Source organism: Pundamilia nyererei, unplaced genomic scaffold (assembly GCF_000239375.1).
Source record: "Pundamilia nyererei isolate P.nyererei 1_Seehausen unplaced genomic scaffold, PunNye1.0 scaffold00032, whole genome shotgun sequence".
In the NCBI taxonomy this organism is placed as follows: domain Eukaryota; kingdom Metazoa; phylum Chordata; class Actinopteri; order Cichliformes; family Cichlidae; genus Pundamilia; species Pundamilia nyererei.
Window position 1 is genome coordinate 4247621 of NW_005187433.1, and position 20807 is coordinate 4268427.

Consider the following 20807-nt stretch of genomic DNA (forward strand, 5'->3'; position numbering starts at 1 on the left):
CACACACACACACACACACCTTTTTGAGTTTCATTAATCACACCCAGATCTGATTACTGCCAGACCCTTATGAATTAATAAAATTATTAGCCAAAGACAAATAGAGTTAATAAAAAAAATTTCTTTTTAATAAATGGTTATTTCATTTATTGAGTCATTCTGTCATTCAAAGTCAGTCTGAAAAGGGTTACAAAGTTACTTTGAAGGTTGGGGGACTCCAGGAAACCACCATTACACCCATTATCCCCAGATGGAGAGACCTTGGAGCAGTGGTGAACCTTCCCAGGAGTGGCCGGCTTACCTATTCCAAGAGTGCATCAATGACTCATCCAGGAGGTCACACAAGAACCCAAGACAACATCTAGAGAACTGCAGGCCTCACTTCCCTCAGTTAAGATTCGAGTTCATGATTCAACAATAAGAAAAAGATGCAAAAATGGCATTCATAGGAGAGTTTCAAGGAGAAAAACACTGCTAACCACAAAGAAGACACTTGATTCATATCTGCCAAAAAACATTTTGATGACCCCCCAAGACTTTGGGGAAAATTAAACCATGAATTCTGCGCTCTGCCAAAAATTTTTGAAAGAGAATGTCCAGCCATCAGTTGTTACCCTTAAGCTCAAGCACACTTGGGCAATACAGCGGGACAATGAACTGAAACACATCAGTAAGTCCACCTCTGAATGACTATAAAAGAAAAAGAAAAAAAGAAAAACATCAGGCATTGGAGAGCACTATTCAAAATCTGGACTTAAATCCGATTGAGATCGTTGGTATGACCTTAAACAGGCTGTTCATGCTCAAAAACCCTCCAATGTGGCTGATTTAAGAAGAGTGGGACAAAAATTCTGCACTGTGGAAGACTCACTGATAGTTACTGCAAATACTTGATTGCAGTTCTTGCTTCCAGGGGTGGTAAAACCAGTTATTAAGTTGAGGGTGCAATTACTTTTTCACATGGGCTAGGTAGCTTTGGGTAGACATTTTCTTCCCCTTATCAAATGATGTCATCCTTTAAAAACTGCCTTTTGTATTTCCTCCAGTTATCTTTGTCTAATAGTAAAATTTCTAAAACAAGTTTGGCAAATATGCAAAAGAAAGAAAGAAAGAAAGAAAGAAAGAAAGAAAGAAAGAAAGAAAGAAAGAAAGAAAGAAAGAAAGAGAAAGAAAGAAAGAATAAATCTGGAAGGAGCAGATACTTTTTCACTGCACTGTAGAATGATAGCAGTCTGGAGTCACAGATGTATTCTCCAAATAAAATAACAGGATTAATACAAGATTTGTTGATATAGAGCACACGTTTCAAAGTGACACTTGATGATGCCATGAAAATGCTTACTTGCTTATTGTAACAAATTAGGTGTGTAATTTGACAGTGTTGACTCCAAGACCTTAACTAGCCAATTGTAAGAGGTGCTACACTACACTGTGGAGAGATAGACTGCTTCTGAATCTGTAACCAGACCAAAGCAGTGGGGATGTGTGTAGATGCTATGTTCAGTAACGGATGAAGGAATTAGCTTAAATGGTTTCTGTTATGTTTGCTAACTGTACTGACAAAACTCAACAATTCTATACTGAAGCATTCATATCTACAACCCTGTAAAACATTACTGTGTATGTTAATAAATTCTATGCTCATTCAATAAATGCAATACTTAACACATCGGAGTTATTATCTTATATTTGTCAGTGTGAGTTGTGTGAAAAGAATCCCAGTAGTCTCTGGCAGACTTACAAACCAGCCTTACCAGTGATATAACATAGTCAGTGTTATCTTTTGCTCCCTGGCCTTCTAACGTTGTGTCAGAGAGAATTTATCAGTGGAAGTGGTCCAAGAAACCATCTTTAAACTGAAACCGTACAGTCAGCTTGGTCAGTGCCATGTCTAACTTTTCTTTCACAGAAACATGACTGCTTTAGGGAAAAGGCTGCCTATAGCAAGAAAAATCCCGTTTCATGCTTTAAGCTGTTAAAATCAAACACACCAAAGATGTTGAGATAGTGTTGCTTGCGTAAAACGGCTTTAAATCTGCTGTCTATCTGAAAGACAAGTTATTTTCAGCCACGGAGATTAATGTGTGCTGCCGCACTGAGACTTTCCTCCTCACTGAGAAGGAAAGTCAGAGCTTTCTCTGCAGGATAGGAAAGATAGCTTGAAAACAAAATTAAAAATAAAACGTGTCAGTCAGCTACTCACACGACAGCTTCAGATAAAAAAAAATGAGGAATGAACAGCAGTAACTGTGCTTTAACTGAATGTTTGCTTAACACTGCTTTATCTATAGTTTTAACTATAGTTACATCTCCAGTGTGGAGAATCTGGTGGCCCTGGGGAATTGTGCTTGCATTGGATCCACTCGACCTCCTATCATGAATTGTTAATGCATACCAGCATAAAGTTGCTCTGAGTGTGTTCACCTTTATCCTGTGATGAAACAGCTTTTATAGGATCGCCCTATCCAAAAGAGAGATGTCACTGAATGGTTATAAGAGGTAAAGAAAGTGGATGGATGTATTATTTTCTTGGTAAGACTTGATTATTATTAGCTGTTATGCTGAAAACACAGATCCTGTTGTTAAAAAAAGGATCCTGGCAGCACAATCATGAGCATTATTGTGACTTTTCCCCCTCAAATTTTAAATCAATAAAACACTTCTCACCTTGTGTCGCATGAAGTAAAAAAAAGAAAAGGACAGCTAAATGACACGGTGTACTTACGTTGAAGTAGGTACTGTGGATTAATGGATGGGCTTCAACCAAAGTGGAGCCATGACTGGTCACTTTAGTTGTTTACTGCAGTGTGATGAATGTTCAAAAATAAAGTATGATCACAAAGTGGTTGCAGTTTGAAAGCAAAGTGGTATGTCACTGCCCTTATCTCAAATAAGGACAGGCAATTATCACTTGACAGTTGAAGCACCTCTTCCTTGATGTAGTGTAAACAAATCAAGATGCGGGACTAAGTAGAATGAATTTAAGGACAGTGAAACTCATACAGAACCTGTTTCAGTATTTGCACATAAAATAAATCCATTTTCTTCTCATGTTTAGTAATGTCGGGTACAATCAGAGGCTTACATAACTTAGCCAGCAGGGTAATAGATGGTGTGGATGTTGTTGCTGACAATGAGGATAGTTTTTTTTAAATCATTTTTATGTGTGGGAAGGAGTGAGTTTCAGTCCAGTCTCATAAAAGTTCTACTGTAGTTGTTTTCATATGAGGATATATCAGTGCGCACATGAGTACAGGTGAGTGCAAGCTTTGCAAAAAATAGGAAAAAAAGGCTTAGGTCTGTTTTGTTAGTATGCTGAATGGCATGCTGGGAACTCTTTTTTTTTTTTAGATTGATATCTTGCAAGTCTTAGGATGAGACCTCTCAGCACGTTGAGAATAAAAGGAAGACTTAGACCAGTGGTTGAACCTTACTCCTTGTTCATCAATGATGTGATTAGTTTGTTGTGCAATGTTTTAATTGCAAAAACAAAACAACCCCCCACCCCCCACCCCCGATGTATCTTTATCTTTATGGTTAAGCTTGTATTCAACAAGCCATACCTTGTGAATACTGTGGTGAAGATGGCTGTATAAAGGCTGTATGAAGTCATAAATTAACAGAAAAGTACACCTCTGAGCTCCTTTATTCACCTACATTTATCAGCTGTTCTACAAATCTTCAAGAATCACTATATTACAGTAATGGTCCCAGTCGAGCATCCAGTTAGTTCTAAGTTTACTGGAAAAATGGGCTCATACACTGTGTGATATCGAATTGTTGAAACCAAGGCCCTTTTACCATACCTTGCCTATGTTTGGCTTTGGGTTTTCAGCATAAAACTAGCTGATCACCTTATAAGGCTCTCTAAAAAAAGTGTAATTGTATAAGGGCATTCAAGGATGGCAAAGTTAATTTGTTACTTGGAAACCAGCACATTCCTTGTTGTTCTTGGGAAAGACATAAACACACTGTTCTGGGGGTGCTTAACCTGTTTGTCTCCATAATTTGACTTTAGTGTTTATACACCTGTGTATAAACACAGCATGTTATAAGTGGCAAAGGTGAGGTCTTTGTAACCCTCAAGAAACAAGCAGCTACCTTTCACAACAAGGCGGTGAGGGTTAGCCTTTGCCTTTAGCACATTAGGCTTCCCTGAGATGTCAATGATAAATATCTAATGTTAGATTAATAATATAATTTATTGTGTGTCCTTTACTCCCTTTACTGTTCAAGATCCTGAAGCGAACAGCAAAAAGCAAAAGGATCATTGCACTGACACCATTGTTGTTTTGAAGAAAGCAAGATGACACCGCAAGCACTTAAACTTGTTCTCTTCATATAAAAAAAGAATTTAAAAAAAGAAAAAGAAAACATGATTATTAATGTGTTTACTGGTTTTTGCTGCTCTCAAGTGGTCGAAAATATTACTACATATGCACAGAACTACATATGAATTTCCTCTGAGTTCCATGTAACTTTAGTTTGTAGGCATGTGTTCATTATCTTCTTAATTTCTATTCTCCCTATTAAATGTAAACACACTGAGCCATTATTGTTACATTGCTACCTCAAGACAGCAAATGTTTTTGACTGTGATTCTGATAATTTCCTGTTACACTGAAAATTATCCTATGTTGTAGTTATAAAAAAGACTTTTGATTTACACGAATATTATTATTAAATTAATAAAAAGTATAAATAGTCATATCTACCTTTTTGTACCCTTTTGGCGTTAAATAGTTAATAAAGTTTAAATTTAATCTAAGAAGGACAAAGAGGTATATATCGGTTACAATTCTCCCCAAAGAGTTAAATTCTAATGTCCTTTTCTGTGTTTGTTTTAAATACTTTATTATTTCGCGATGACAAGAGCAGAAAGGAGAATGACGACAGTCTCGCGAGATTTTTGTTAGAGGTCAAAGTTGGCTTTTCCATGTGTGCATGTGCCTGTATGTGCAGGTTTACCACAGAGCGTTTCTGTGGGACTTAGCTACAGTTTCCCCGGTGTTCATATATGTTTATGAGCGTGGTTATTTAACCTTGTTTAAATATTTAGGAGACCTTTTTAAAGTTGGTTTTAGTTTGTTAAATTCTTCGCTAATACGCGCTAGCCTCGGCTTTTCAGCTGGTAGAGCAGATTGAATCTTTTGGAGTCTCTTTTAGCTGCTAGATCTTCTAAAGATGGTTTAGCGTGACATGTTTCGGGTCAGACCGCTGCTGAGTGCCTTAGTTAACCACCGACAGACGTTAAAGACAAACGGTAAGCCAACCTGACAGAAGCTATGTGACAGTATGTGCATTTGCAGTCTCCAGACTGTGGTTAGTTAGCTTCTGGTATCTTAATTCACTCATCGAACCAACTGGAAACAAATGCATCAGTGGGAAACATATATATATTTATGTGTAGTATATTTGTTTGTGAAGGTGTTTTATCGCCACACAGTATAAATGTAGAAGGCATCACGAGTGTCTGTCCGATTTTTGCTGTTTATTACTATTTTGTTTAGATTTATTACCTTTATATTGTCTTTATCGTACTTTCAATCTCAAAAGGCCTCTCAATCCGTGTATCACAGAACAGGGTAGTAGCTGTCACTGTTTAATTTCTGTGTTTCCTTCACAGGGGGTCTTTATAAGCCCTTTTGCACGATGAGTGAAGGAGGCATGAATAAGCAGACAGCTACACTGTTAAAAAGGACCAATGAGGAAAATGAAGACTCTGCTGAGAAGGTCCAGGCAGCTAAAAGGGTGAAGACAGATGGGGAACACGCTGAAGATGAAAAGAAATATCCAAAGAAGAAAGTGGTCCTGCTCATGGCGTACTCGGGAAAAGGATATTACGGGATGCAGGTATAAATAATAATAATAATAATAATAATAATGATGATGATGATAATAATACATTTTATTTAAAAATAGAACCTTTCAAAGCACCCAAGGACACTGTACAACAGATAAAGATACATTTATATTCTGCAGTTGTCTTGTTTGAAAGTTTTTCTGCCCTTTACCACACTTTTTTGATAAAAGCTTATTTCAGCTGCTCACATATTCATGAGTCGCTACAGCAGGTAGCTCCATGTGTTTCATTTGGCATTTTTTATGCCGGATGCCCTTCTGGGGTGGACAATAGAGAATAAATGTAGTTATATACGTTTATAAAAACAGATCTTAGGTGAGCCACACAGTAAGAAGGTCCTGGGTTTGACTCCTCCATCTAGCTATGGATTTTGCATGTTCTCCCCGTATCTGTGGGTTGTCCCTGGGTACTCAGGCTTCCTCCCACACTCCAAAGACATGCTGTCAGTGGGTTTAGGTTAATTGGTGATTCCAAACTGTGAATGTGAGTGTGAATGGTTGCCTGCCTCTCTGTGTTAGTCCTGTGACAGATTGGCGACCTGTCCAGGGTGTTGCCACCTCTTACCCTATGACAGTTGGGATGGGCTCCAGCCCCCCATATCCCTGAATTGAATAAGCTGAAGAAAGTCAATGGTTGGCTGGATGAAACAGATCTTAGATATGAGACTGGTGGAAACAGATGAAGATCAGCCGCTGCCATCAGTGAATGTCATCATAATTAGTGGCAGTCAATGGCACATAGAAAACACTGGCCAATAAAGTGCAACATCCTTATTATTTTCATTATTTATTTATTTATTCCAGAGAAATCCTGGAAACTCTCAGTTCAGGACCATTGAAGATGATCTGGTTGCTGCTCTTATTAAATCTGGCTGCATTCCTGAAAACCACGGTGATGAGATGAAGAAGATGTCTTTCCAAAGATGTGCCAGAACAGATAAGGTATGTGCTCAGTGCACAATAAGAATTTACTGGTCAAAGCTTGGCCAACAAGGCAGATTAGAGGATATGTATCTTTACGTGTTATCTGTCTGTTAATGTTGTGCTGGTTTTATTTCTTGTCATCATGTAATTGTTAATAAGAATTAATTAAATTGTGTATTTCATTGTTAGTATTTATTCATGTGTTTAGTTATGTCGTTGACTTTTATATGAATGTATTCAGGGCGTGTCTGCTGCTGGCCAAGTGGTGTCTCTAAAAGTGAGGTTGATTGATGATATCATTGAAAAAATCAACGAGCATCTGCCACCGCAGATCAAAGTGCTTGGTGAGACGCTACTTTATATTGTGAATTACAAGTCTAGGTTTTTGGTATGATGAGTACTGTTGGCATGAGTGTGTATGATTCATTTTTTTTCTCAACTTTTGAACCCACAGGACTAAAACGGGTGACGCAGGGTTTCAATTCTAAAAATAACTGTGATGCTCGTACGTACTCGTACATGCTTCCAACACTGGCCTTTTCCCCAAAAGACTATGATACCGGGAATATAGCAGCATTTCGCCTGGAACCAGAGACACTACAGAAGGCGAATCGCCTTTTTGCTCTCTACAAAGGCACACATAACTTCCACAACTTCACCTCTCAGAAGGCTCCAAGCGACCCCAGTGCCCGCCGCTACATCACAGAGATGTCCTGTGGGGAGCCTTTTATCCGCAGAAATTATGAGTTTGCAGTGATTACTGTGCGAGGCCAGAGCTTTATGCTGCATCAAATCCGCAAGATGATTGGCTTGGTGATTGCAGTGGTCAAGGGCTATGCAAAGGAGGAGGTGATGGAGCGGAGCTGGGGACATGAGAAGGTAGATGTCCCCAAAGCTCCGGGACTTGGCCTCATCCTGGAAAGGGTTCACTTTGACCGGTACAACAAACGTTTTGGGGGGGACGGGCTGCATGAGAAGCTGGAATGGGATCGCGAGGAGGAGGAAATCAAGGCCTTTAAAGAGGCACACATCTACCCCACCATTATTGAGACTGAGTGTGAAGAGGGCTCCATGGTCAGCTGGATGGCCACTCTCCCCATCCATGACTTTGAGGCCACATCTATTGAAGTGCAAGACGATAAAGTTAAAAAACAGGTATCCAAGAAGATACATTAATTTTAAAATGTTTTTTTAACATTGAAAATCTGTTTTTTATTTTTAAATATAATTGTTCTCTTCCTGCAGGATGATGCAGATGAAGGAAATGACTCTGATTAGGCCACTCTGCCAGCAGAAAGAAGATGCATCATCATGTGGTTTTTTTTTTGTTTGTTTTTTTAACTGCTGATACAGACATTTTCACTGGGATTAAATCTTGTTTCTTTTATACAAATGTTATTAACAAGCAAGTAATAAAAGCTTCTGTTCTTTAATGCAACCTGCTTGGTTTCCTAATATTAGTTTACCACTAAAACGACTTTGGATAGCTGGTTTGTTTGATGTTTCTGCAGTAATAACTGGCTGCCTACTCTTGAAAATACTCTTAATGCTACAGCGACATTTAAATTGTCAGAAGAATTGTGTACTACTGCATACTCAAATAACAACATCAACTTATGACGTTTCATCTCTTAATAATAAGTTTAAATCCCACATTCATGACTTCTCTGATAATAGCAGTGAGCTGTATTTACAGGACTTTGCAAAAGTCTTGCCCCACTCCTCATTTCTTTATATTTTATTTTCAAGAAGAAGTTTTTTTAAAGTGATCTTCAGCAATAATCCTCTGGGCTTTCTGAAGGACTCTTAAAGTTTTTCTTTGGACACTGGTTGCTTTTTCACTCATTGACAGTTCTTTGAAGGAATCTTTTTCAGTTTGTTAAACTATTTAATGATGACCTATGGCTATGTGATTACTTAATGTGGGGAGGTTCAGGAAGAAATGTAAGAGAGCGTGGCAAAGCAAGGACGTGCCAGAAGAAAGATCAACACATCCGTAAAGCAAGCAGTACACAGGGGCGCCAAAACGACCCCAGTGCCTGCCACCACATCACAGAGATGTCCTGTGGTGAGCCTTGAAACAGTAACTTGTTATTCAAAACAGATAATTATGAATTTCAAAATCTTATTTGGATTTTCAGTGATATAACTTTTTCAACCGTCTCTTGATTTTGCCACATTTTTCAAGTAACCTATATTTGACAACAGCATAATAAAACATGAAATTCTGTTTTTGGTGTGCCACACCAAAATCTTTAGTGTGCCCCATATGGCCACCCCATGAAAACATTCTGGAGGTGCCCCTGGCAGTATATTTAACATCGTACATCTGTCTTATGTGTCCTTCAGTCCACTGTCAGAAGTATAAGGAAAAAAAGTCGAATCTAATTAATATTATAAAGCAAAAGGTTTTATAAGGGTGCCATATTTCTGGAAGATAGACGAACATCACTGAGAGGTTATGACGCTTCACACTCCATACCAGCTGGTGGCGGTAACGCACCAGTTCCTGCTTTATTACCGGCAGTAAACCTCAAAGAAGAAGCACCATCAAGTAAACATGGCACCGGCCAAAAAGCGCAACGTGAGTTCGGTAAAAACAGCAGAAAAGAGTGCAAAAAAAGCCAAAGTAGATCTCAGCAAAACTGTCGAGCGTATCCTCGAGAGCAGAAAGCATGCCAACGATGTTTTCGACATTCTCGAGAGCCTTCAGGTATAGATTTCCACACCTAAACATCCACGCTGTACTAAAACCATGCCATTTAGCTAACCATAGCATGATCACCGCTGGGCAGCTTTCAGTAAGTGTACGTGTTTGTTTCCTTCGTGTCTGTGAGCAGGCAGAACAAGAGAAGGAGGTTATCAGCGCAGTCGCTGCGTGCAGCGAGCTGTTCAGTGCGCTGCTGGAGAGGAAGGAGCTGTTCTTGGGAAAGCTCCCCGGAGAGGAGGACGCATTGAGCGGTTAGTATACGATTGTAACCCGATTACCAAAAGCAGTTCTGAGGTGGATGTATGCGTGTTGCTCCTGTCGCCATTTACCTGGGTTTGTCTGGTCCAGGGGGCTACAGCGCCGAGGACAAGTACCGGATATTTATGCGACACCGGTACACCAGTTGTGTTGAGATCCTGTTAGAGCACCTCAGCCATGAGCAGTATGACATCAAGGTGAGCTGTCTCTCTGTGACTTCTCCTTCCGTCACACGTTAATTAAACTTAAGAGAAACAAATTAATACGTGTCTTCACTTTTTGACCGTTAGAACGAAAGGCTCACATTAGACATGTTTGCTGGGGGTTCAGTATCTGTTTTGCACAGACGTGTTGAAAGTTTCTGTGTTGTACGGGGAGTTATCTTTTACAGTTTTGCATTGTGCAATTGATTACGTTGCTTACAGGTCTTGGGGACTTGAGGGAGGCAATGATATTCATTTAAATAAGAAAAATACATGATTGGATAACTTTTTGGATACAGGAGAGTGCCATGTGCTGCCTGATGAAATTTGCTGCCGGAGAAGGACGGCATCCTCTTGAGGACTTGGACTGGAGTGAACATTACAGCTTCCCAAGGGAACTGATCCAGGTAGCATGTTGGCTATGATTTCTAGGATTAATAAGTATTAATAATTTCTGTGTTCTTTTGGGTGACTTAAGTACTTCTTTCAGCTTATTACTCAAGGCAAAAATAGCTTTTCCCGAAAGATACACTTTGTCATTTGTGGCTCCTCCTGATATTTCTTTTTTCTTGTACTGCCAGGCACTGGTGGACAACCTTCTGTCTAAAGCTACAGACAATTCCCTGCTGATCTCCAGGTTCCAGGAGTTTCTCGAGATGGAGGATGTGCGCTATTATGTAATGAGCTCCATCCGGGACAACGTCGGCAAAGTCATGGACAAAAGCAAAGGGGTAGGAAATCATCACCTGTCTGCTGTAGACGTTTACGTGGATGCTTTCTTTCTGTGTTAAAGACATTATGGGATTTGCTAAATACTGCTTGTTTGTTCCTTCCAGGCTGTGGTGCCTGTATATCAGAACAATGTGTTCACACTCATGTCCAGCATCAGCATGCCAAACCAGGAGTCAGAGCTGACCAATTTTATGGTCAAACAGGAAGGTAATACTTTTTAAGATGTGATAATCACAGTGGGAGTCCCTCTGTCTTTTGTCGTGATGATAAAATGTCACTGCAGAGGGAGAAAATCCAGTTTGGGGACTTTTTTGTTTTTTTTATAAGTCAATAATGGCATTTTTTTTCTCAGCCAAGCATGAGGACTGGAAAGCTGCCAAGCTGCATGTAAGTAAAATACTTTAAATCAAATCTTCACATTTCTGTTTGCCAACAAAAAGGTTTTCTGAATGCTGTTAGATCTTCTGCCACACAGGAACATAAGCGTGTCTTTGAGAGGATGTGGCTTGGCTTTCTGAAGTATAAGGTAAGTAGATTAGACCAACAGTCTCTTCTCTGTTTTGTGCTCTGTGATATGTCTCATTAATGTTTGATGTCTGTATTGTAGTTGCCAAACAGCATGTATAAAAAGGTCCTGGTGATACTACATGACTCCATTCTGCCGTATATGAGCAAACCCACGCTCATGATCGACTTCTTGACTGCTGCCTATGAAATTGGTAAGTTATGTGTGTGCTCGTGGCTCTATGGTGACGGTACTTCACCATGAGGTCGACTGACATCTGTAACTTTTAAGGCATTTTCACATCTGGTCTGTGATAGTTTTAGAAGTCTGAAGTGTAGTGATAGTGACTGTGTTTGAAATATAAAACAATCCTAAAATTAAAATAATTTTGAATTAAATAATGAATTTGGTATAAACACAACAAAAATGCTACAGTACATTGTCTACAGCATAAATGTAAATGCTCCATAAAAAACACAGGAAGATTTCATTGTTAGAGTTACAGTGAAGCGATTCTTCAGCTTTGTTAGTTTTAGATTGATTAATGAGAATTTAACAGTGTTTTGTTTTGTTGTTTTACTTACTTCAACTGGGATTATATCTGCTTGTGCATGGACATCAGCGAACACTAGGGGGAAGTAGTTGTTAGAATATTATTTTTCCAGTTCACTATAGTGACCCCTATAGTGAAATGCCCTCTGACCAAATTTATTGCACTCGGACCCAAGCCTAACCTCACGCAGAGTATAACGCGTCTGCGTCACCTGACTCGTGTATCTGTTTGTCTAGCTATCCTATAAACATGAAAAATATTTGAGAGCTTTGTGGATTCAAGTTGTTTTTATGTAACATGCTTTTTGGCGGGGCTGTGCAGTATGTACACTTTATATACTGTAATTTTTTAAATGAACTTGAACAGCAGTTCTCCAAGCACTCTGAAGGTCTTTCAAAGTTTTTCTTTAGTCACTGACTGCTTTTTAACCTTTTTCAGTCCAGTCCATGTGCCTAATCATTTACAGAGTAATAACAAACAACTTGGCAAAGAACCTGTTTTAAATTGTCTCTCTGCACTTTGTTATTAGCACCATGGTCACAAAAATAAATCATTTGTTGTTTTTTTTGTTTTTTGTTTTTCATTTTTGTAGCTGAATCTTAGAAAAATTCCATCAAAATGCTTTTAGCTGAAAACATGGCATATGTCAGCATGGCATGCAGTGTGTTCTTAAAAAATATTCAAGGAAACTGGACAAATGGAGGACAAAACAAGACATGGCAGGCTTAAACACCTATCCATGGCAAATGAACAGTATCTGAAAATCATGTCCTTAAGAAATAGGAAAAAAGAGAGGATGCAACAAAGACTTGACACAGAACCCAAGAGTCTCAGTGACATACGAGGACTTTCAGGAAGCCGTTTTTAAGGAAGCAAAACAAGGAGAAAAGGTTGAAGTATACTAAATTACACAAGAACTGGACTGAACGTCAATGTCAACAAATTTTATGAAGTAATGAATACAAGTTTTATTTCAAATAATTGTCAATGCGTATGGATGAGGTGAGTGTCTACATCTGTAAAGCACGGTGGAGGCTCTGTCATGGTTTGGTGTTGAGAATCTTGATAGAATTATGAGCACAAAAGTACCATCAGATGTTCAAAAATACTATTTCAGAATGTGAAAGGTGGAAAAACAACACTTTCATATGTTCATCTACAGCTTTGCTATAAAGTGATGGTAATCAGCAGGTTCTTGTCTTCATCGAACAGGTGGGGCAATCAGCCTGCTAGCACTCAATGGCCTTTTTGTCCTCATACATCAACACAACCTGTGAGTGAAAAGCACATTTTTTTTGTCTCTTTTACTAGATCAGATTATTTACAGTAAAATGGGAGACATTTGATCACATAAATCAAAACCACGTGTTGTGTGTTTGCAGAGATTATCCTGATTTCTACAAGAAGTTGTATAATCTACTTGAGCCTTCTGTTTTTCATGTGAAGTACAGAGCACGCTTTTTCCATTTAGCCAATGTCTTCCTTAGCTCCAGGTAAGAATTCAGTCACATATTTCAAAATCCTTTTTTATTCATTTATAAATCAGATTCTGTAAAATGTTGGAACATTTAAAAAAAAGAAGAAGAAAAGAATTCACTGACTTTTGAGTCTCATAAATCGATATTTTATTCACAATAGAACATAGCAAACAGTTTTAAGATTTTCTATGAAAAAAATTTAGAATTTAATGGCAGCACATCTCAAAGTTGGGACTGAGGGGAAAAAGGGTGGAAAAATAAGTGGTATTAAAAAGAAATTGCTGAAGGAATATTTTGTAACTAATTAGGAAAACTGGCAACAGGTCAGTAACATGATGGGATATATAAAGAGGATCTTAGAGAGGCAGAGTTTCTCAGAGCAAATTTGCAAAAACAGAGTCTTTAAATTTTACAGCAATTTCAGAATCATGTTCCTTGACATACAGTTGTAGGCTACAATACATAAAAAAAAAAAGATTCGGAGAATCTGGAGAAATCTCACGCTGAAGGCAATACTGGATACCCATGATCCTTGAGCCTGTCATGGAAGTGTAAAGTGTAAAGTAAAAAGTGTAAAAGTAAAGTGTAAAGTGTGCGTGTTAGTCCCCATAGGGAAATAGTTCCTCTGCATTTAACCCATTCACCCAGTGAAGCAGTGGGCAGCCACCAGTGCAGCGCCCGGGGAGCAGTGTGTAGGGACGGTACCTTGCTCAGGGGTACCTCAGGGTAGCCGTTCAGTTGAGTCGAACCCCCGACCTTCCAATCATGGGAAATCCCTGCATGAGCTTAGGTGCAAATCCAGAAATCATTGTCTATGAACATTGTTCACTGTGTCGCTCACAATTGCAGGTTAAAGCTCTGTCATACAAAGAAGAAGTCGTATGTGAACATGATCCAATAAAGCCGCCATCGTCTCTTGGCCAAAGCTCATTTAAAATGGACTGAGGCAAAGTGGAAAACTGTTTTGTTGGACATGGACACCACATCCTCCGGATTACGGAGGAGAGGGACCATTCAGGTTTTTTAGCACTTTGTTTAGTCCCTGATGGTATGAAGGTGCATTGGTGCCTATGGAGTCATCACTGCTGAGAGCAGCGTGTGCTCTCATCCAGATTAAGTCTTTTCCAATTAAAAGCCTTGCATTTTTTTACCAAGACAACGCTAAACTCCATATTGGAGATGTTACAGAAGCGTGGCTTCACTGTTGAAAAGTCACGGTGCTGCACCAGCAGTTAGCTGTTAGAATCCTGTATCAGAAACTTATACCAGCCGCTGCTCTCCTCAGTTCCCAGATGTTTAAAAGAAAGATGATACTACGCCCTGTCCAGACTTTTTTGAAATGTTTTCCTTTTACTCAGTTTAAACATTTATTATGTTTTCTATGTTCTATTGTGAGTTTATCAAATCTGTAAATTATTGCATTCAGGTTTTTACTCTTTACACAGCATGAATGTTGCTTTGTGGGTGACCTGCTGTTATTCTTATGAGCTTTGGCTGAACTATTTAAGCTGCTAAACAGACCAAATATAAGCGTCCTACTACTTAAATAATGAGCATGAAAGCTCAGGATCTACATTGCTAAAATGCATGTTCTGTTTTTGGTTTCCTTCAGTCACTTGCCAGTTTACTTAGTGGCTGCATTTGCCAAACGTCTGGCTCGCCTGGCTCTCACGGCACCGCCTACAGCCCTTCTCATAGTGCTGCCCTTCATCTACAACCTGATCCGTCGCCACCCGTCCTGCAGAGTCCTCATTCACAAGCCCAGCGCAGAAGATGGTGAGTTTCAGACTTTTGTAGTTGGGATCGGTGTGTTAACAGTCTATGAATTGTCTGTAGGATATGTGATAAATGTTTGCTTTTGTGTGGTGACAGAACCTTTTGAGGATCCTTATCTGACGGATGAAGAGGATCCTGCTCAGTGCCGTGCCTTAGAAAGCAGCTTGTGGGAAATTAAGGTGTGCAGGCAATAACTTTAGATTCCCAAATGAATTACCTCTGTCGCTGATGACAACTGACTTTTGAGTTTTGATATTTCTCATTTTTTTCTCTTTGGGGAAAACATGTTGAAGAGATGTCACAAACGATTGAAAGTCCAATTTAAGTGGAGGAGTCACTAAAATGACACATTTTCCTGTCGTCTCTTCTATAGTCGCTGCAAAAGCATTACCATCCAGATGTGGCTAAAGCTGCACTGCTGATCAACACACCTTTGTCAGAACAGGAGGATGACATCAGTGAGACACTAGAGGTCACAACGTATGAGGTGACGCTTCAAGAATTAGTTTTCCTCTTATTTCTGGTCAAATTAAATTTGGTTTAGATGAATAAGTTATTTCATTTTCTTTTTCACAGCTGATGGAAAAAGACCTGAAGCAACCCGAGATCAAGAGCGTCCCACTGGAATTTGAAACTGCCACACGGTTACTAAAAGGAGGGGGAGACGTGTTAGGACAGCACTTCTGTCTGGCATAAAATGAGTCAAAACAACAGACCACATTTGCCTTGTTGGAACCTTTTTACACTCGTTCATCTTTTATCTCAAGTGCTTTTCAGAAAGCGTTGCCCAAATCTTCTCCATGAAAATTAGATGCTTTTTTGCTTTTTTAAATTCTATATTACTGTCCTCGATGTGTGACTGTTGTATGCCAATAAAAACATTTTCTAGAACTGATGGTCTTTGAAGGCATTGTTACTTGAAATCAATTATACACAATTTCAAGAATTCAAAGAAAGAATGTAAACAGGAAATTGTTGGTAAATGTTAAGCTATGCTAAAACTCAGGTTTTCTGCTTCCAGTTAAACAACAAAGTCATTCAGTGCATATTTTCACTTAATGTGGCTGCATTTTGGTCCTCCAAAATCAGGCAGGAGATGCTCAATTTGTTATACTGTACTGAGCAAAAATCTTGTCACCCCTCGTTATCTTTGGACAGTGGTTGTTTCTTTGCTCCGGTCCTTGTACCTGACCATTTTCAGAGGAACAGTTTTTTTTCTTAAGCCACTTATCACTGCCCTTGTTTTATGAATCATAACACATAAATTTTTTTTTAGTTGAATATTTGAAAAAAACAAAACAAAGGAAATGTTATGATGATTTGCATCAGCAAGGTGTTCTTAAAGAGCTATTAACCAAAAAACTTGGTATATCTCAGCATGGTGTGTAGTGTCAGGCCTAAAAAACGTATTTACAGCAGATGAACGGTCTTAAAGTCATTACTGTTGAAAATGGCAAAGCATCCAGCAAAGACATGATACAAAAGCTGAGAGATGCATGTGGCCCTTCAGTTGATGTGTCTAATGTTCATTGAAGTCTCATCAGAAATGGTCTTAGTGGAAGGGTGGCTGTGAAGAAGCCATTCATAATGCAGGGGAGTGGGGAGAAGAAGCTGAAGTATGCCAAATTTCACCTGATCTGGACTAAAAATCAATAGCAAGAAGCATTGAGAATCTATATTTAAAGTTTTTACTTCAAATCCCCATTGTGTCATGACAGAGGTACAATAGTGGGGGTCTATAGGCATGGTTAAAACATGGTAGAGGCGCTGTCATGGTTTGGGGCTGCCGACAGTGGTGTTGGCGATCACGTCAAAATTGATAAAATAAAGGGGTAGAAAAGTACATTCAGACCTGGATCCTACATGCAAAACCAGCTGGGGAAAGCTGGGAAAAAAAGCACACAATGGAATACTATCAGTCATGAATTGGTCTCCACAGAGCACGAACCTCACATTATTGAAGCAGTGTGGGATCATCTTGACAGAGAATAGAGCAAAAGCCATCCAACATCCAAAGAAGAGATGTGAATTTCCTCAAGAAACCTGGAGAGCTATTCCCGAAAACGACTTAAAGAAAAGAAGAAGAAAGCTGCCTTAGAGAGTTTAGGCTGTTTGAAGAATAAATGTTGTCCATATGTTTGAGTTATATACTTTGTTTTTATTTCCATTGTACATGTTTCCCAATTTCTTAGCAAAATATAAAGAAATTAAGGAGTACTCAAAACGTTTGCACAGTTCTGTGTGTCATATAGTCTTAAACCTACATTAAAACATCACAGTTAATTACACTGCAAGGATACAGCCAGGCCTTATCGAGGGTGTTCTCCCCTCATACAGGTGAGGTTAAGGTTTGCCTTAGATGATCTTTTTCCGTCTGCTGTTCATATTTCATGCTCTTGTTAAGTTTGCCATATGGGCACACAGCAGGCCGCCTTGGGTACAAGAGCGCTGTGAGAGAAAGATTCTGAATCATAACTGAATTCTGTTTCAAAAGAACAAGTCATATGAGGGAGAAGCGCTCCAAAAATGTACTGAGACACACGCCACAAGCAACGAACCATGGAGGCTACGGAGTCCGCAGTAAATCCCTACAGTTTTGAAGATTAGAAAATCTATTTATAATTTTTGTAGGCTTCGCTTATGGTGAACTACAAGATGGGCATGATACTACCCAGCCAAACACCATCTTTGTGAAGAGGATGAGAGAAGCTGAAGACCATTTGTTAAATGGGTAAGAACTATGAAATACAGTCCTTGCAGAAGTTTTAAAGCATCATAGATGAAGGCGTTTGCAGTTTTTATGATGCAGCATTATATCTATTAGTCCATAATATTTGCAAACACATTTTTTTCAGCTCCTGAACAGTTGTGTACAGCGCTAACAATTAACAGCCATTCACAGCTAACTTAATAAAATATAATTTCAAACAATGCAATGAATCCACTTCTAAATTCAGTTTCTAGTTCATTTGTCTTCTTTAAATGAGCTCTTATTACTTGTGTGTAAACAGTGAAGAGCTATTTGCTCAGAATCAATATGAGCTAAGTACATTGCCTCACCACAGTAATAAACTTAAATCTTTAGAGAAAGGGGATGGTTTTGAATTTAAAAAAAAATACTGTAATGGAATTAATTAAAATAATGGATTTATAGATTATTTAATATATAAATAAAAATTATCAGGCCTGGATAATGTCACTCTCTCTGCCTTTGATAAATCTGCGACAGAGATGCTTTGGCTCTCAGAGGTGGTTCATAGAGGTCTTTGAAGGGTGGGATGCTTTGCATAAATCTGTAAGACTCCTGAGCTCTGTGTGCTGCTGTTGTTGTTGTTGTCTGTCCTCCTCCTCCTCCTCCACAATCCCCTGCAAGGAAGTAAAAGCTGTCCAAGGTGAGTCAGCACAGAGAATCTGTTCAAGCATTTGGCCGAGGTTTTAAGAGAAACAATAGAAGAAGAAGAAGAAGAAGAAGAAGAGGCCAGTTATTATTCTTTTTTGTCTTTGGTCATTAGTTTTTAACACAATGGCATTCATTTATTTTAAAAAAGCCACTTTTTGAATGAATGAATCAAACAGGAAAAGCAAAAAGGAAAAAAAAAGAAGGAGTCTGATCTTGTTAGTATTAAAAAAACACAAATGAAAAAACAGACAGTCAGACATTGGAGCATTTGTTAGTGTAGATTAGGTAGAGTCCAATAAGTCAAATCCCCTGAGGTGCAAGCATCATTAACCGTCTCTACCCTGCATGTATCTGTGCTCTGTATGGTTAGTGTGAATGCAACACTCCTGTGTGGAAGTCAGTGTCTGTTTGACCAAACGCACAAAGCATGTCAACATAGATGGAGATTTAGTATCAATTAATATGAGCTGTTGTATTTTCCATGCCCCCCTCCACCATACCCTCCACACACTCACACACCCCTTCACTGTGTGTCTGTGCACTAATCCTCTCTTATGTAACCGAATGAAGCTCTCTCTCAGTGATAACACACACGCACATGGACACACACATGAACATACTAGTCAGTGCTTACATGTATATGTGGACGAACTTGTGCGGGTGGCAACGGAGTTCAACTGGAATAATGATTCATCGTTTAAAAATGTGGCTTTTACTCTCAAGGACTGACTGTGTTTCTCAAAATGAACAAACAAGTTGCGTGTTGATTTTTTTAATGAAAGAAGATGAAGGATTTGTACAGTAAGTGTCAAAAGCTCTTTATTAGTGCATTAGTGCGTTTTCTCAGCAGCAGACCTTTCGTTTTTAGCTTATGCACTGCAACACATTGAGAAAACCTTAATCATGAATTATAATGAAATATTTGAAATGCTTTTTGTTCATGATGTACAGTTATTTGTCATTTTAATATCGATCAAACACACTATATGTTATTGTTTGTTTGGAAACATGGTGATTAGATGGATAGGTTTTTGAACTACTAAAGAATGCACATAAATATGCTCTATTTTCAGGTGAAGTTTAGTGAAACTAAAATATAAATCTGAACCAGACACAAACTACAAAGGTAGCTCAAAATCCTTAAGTATTCAACTTTAATAAATGACACCTATTGATGCTGGTCAAAAAGCAATAGTTCTTCATTATTCAATGATGCGTACATGCTTCTCTTTGTATATATGCTGATGGCACTGTTCCAGCATTGCACCGTCAGTGTGTGTGCGTGCAGAATATGAGGTTTGCATCATAGATTCACTATGTAACCTGCAGACTGGTGTTGCAGGTGATAATGCGGGATCACAAGTCCAGTGCTAATGTGGAGAACCTGCTGAGGGAGTCTCAGATGGAGTTACAGTGGATCCAGAGACAGCTCGCCATGATTGCTGCCAGAAACTTGCACCATCACCACCTGCAGAGCAAGGGCAAGGTAACATCATACTATAGGCCTTAGACACACTACTGCTTTTATAGCTAAGATAAACTTTAGTGTGGAAACATTAGTGTTGACCTTGGTGAAGGATAAATGGCATTTACTAGTAGCTGATAAAATTTTAACTTGTGATTTGAAGTCAGTTTTAAGTAATATTTGGTAGTGATCTTATAAGATAGCATTAAACTGTATAAATTAATATACTCTCACTGGGCATTTCATCAGGTACATCTTGCCAGTATTTGGTCAGATCCTCTTTTGCTGGCTTAAATCTCCACCACATCCTAAAGGTGCTCCCCTGAACTGAGATCTGGTGACTGTAGATACAGTGAACTTACTGCCATGTTGCAGTGCAAACTTTTAACTGTGCAGACTTTATTCAGACAGTAAGCCATGCATTCAATGTTAAAATGTTAAATGCCTACATGGGAGTCTTCATTTATTGCGAGCACTGAGATTTGAGTGCAAAGAGTTGCATCTCTTGATTATCTTGTCACTGCTTACATCTCTTTCTTTTTGTGCTTTATTTGATCCCAACAAATGTACACCTGTCAGCAACATTAAAACAATTGTAAAAGTTTTAACAGCAGCAGACATACTACTGTGTGATTCGGGCACTTTGAATTGAATCCCCTTGTCCTAAAGAAAAAATTATTGATCTATCAGGTAAACCACTTGTCCTCTAGAGGATCACTAGCAATTCTAAGTCACTGACAATTATGTCTCAGAGAAGACAGCATGCTTCTGAAAACACATTTTCAGGGTTTTCAAAATGTATCCAGTGGAGCGATAGGCCACTATAGATGCTTAAGGTTTTTAAAGGTGTCCAAAGGGGTTTAGAATAAACCTGCCATTCTCATCTCCAGCTCCATATTTTTATATGTCTACACACACACACACACACACACACACACACA

The 20807-nt window shown here is 38.8% G+C and overlaps 3 protein-coding genes across 9 annotated transcripts in view; all 3 read left to right on the top strand.

The window, feature by feature from the left end:
• The first annotated feature begins 4911 nt into the window (after positions 1-4911).
• On the top strand, positions 4912-8218 carry pus1 (pseudouridine synthase 1). Its single transcript, XM_005729326.1, has 6 exons — positions 4912-5263; positions 5627-5853; positions 6667-6804; positions 7028-7130; positions 7241-7941; positions 8032-8218. Exons 1-6 carry the CDS (start codon positions 5200-5202, stop codon positions 8062-8064), a joined length of 1266 nt encoding a protein of 421 aa, XP_005729383.1. The 5' UTR covers positions 4912-5199; the 3' UTR covers positions 8065-8218.
• A 1029-nt stretch (positions 8219-9247) lies between these two features.
• On the top strand, positions 9248-15896 carry noc4l (nucleolar complex associated 4 homolog). The gene is made up of 15 exons (XM_005729327.1): positions 9248-9499; positions 9627-9747; positions 9845-9951; positions 10257-10364; positions 10539-10688; positions 10794-10896; positions 11042-11076; positions 11165-11215; positions 11297-11408; positions 12960-13020; positions 13130-13240; positions 14838-15001; positions 15098-15180; positions 15375-15488; positions 15578-15896. Exons 1-15 carry the CDS (start codon positions 9347-9349, stop codon positions 15695-15697), a joined length of 1593 nt encoding a protein of 530 aa, XP_005729384.1. The 5' UTR covers positions 9248-9346; the 3' UTR covers positions 15698-15896.
• Positions 15897-17685: 1789 nt separating this feature from the next.
• Positions 17686-20807, top strand: part of rimbp2a (RIMS binding protein 2a) — a 72075-nt gene continuing 68953 nt past the window's right edge. For 5 of the 7 annotated variants that reach the window (XM_013909861.1, XM_013909864.1, XM_013909862.1 and 2 more), the window contains exons 1-2: positions 19001-19202; positions 19731-19887. In XM_013909861.1, the coding sequence (XP_013765315.1) occupies positions 19012-19202; positions 19731-19887 (348 nt within the window). In that variant the 5' untranslated portion in view covers positions 19001-19011. Of the gene's footprint in view, positions 17733-19000; positions 19203-19730; positions 19888-20807 lie in introns of those variants that run through there. The other 2 variants (XM_013909866.1, XM_005729345.1) reach the window with 2 other exon arrangements.

Coding starts and splice junctions, on each gene's coding strand:
- pus1 (XM_005729326.1), top strand. CDS start 5,200: ATGTTTCGGGTCAGACCGCTGCTGAGTGCCTTAGTTAACCACCGACAG. Junction 5,854..6,666: donor AAGGATATTACGGGATGCAG/GTATAAATAATA, acceptor TATTTATTCCAG/AGAAATCCTGGAAACTCTCA. Junction 6,805..7,027: donor GATGTGCCAGAACAGATAAG/GTATGTGCTCAG, acceptor GAATGTATTCAG/GGCGTGTCTGCTGCTGGCCA.
- noc4l (XM_005729327.1), top strand. CDS start 9,347: ATGGCACCGGCCAAAAAGCGCAACGTGAGTTCGGTAAAAACAGCAGAA. Junction 9,952..10,256: donor ATGAGCAGTATGACATCAAG/GTGAGCTGTCTC, acceptor TTTTGGATACAG/GAGAGTGCCATGTGCTGCCT. Junction 11,077..11,164: donor GGAAAGCTGCCAAGCTGCAT/GTAAGTAAAATA, acceptor TCTGCCACACAG/GAACATAAGCGTGTCTTTGA.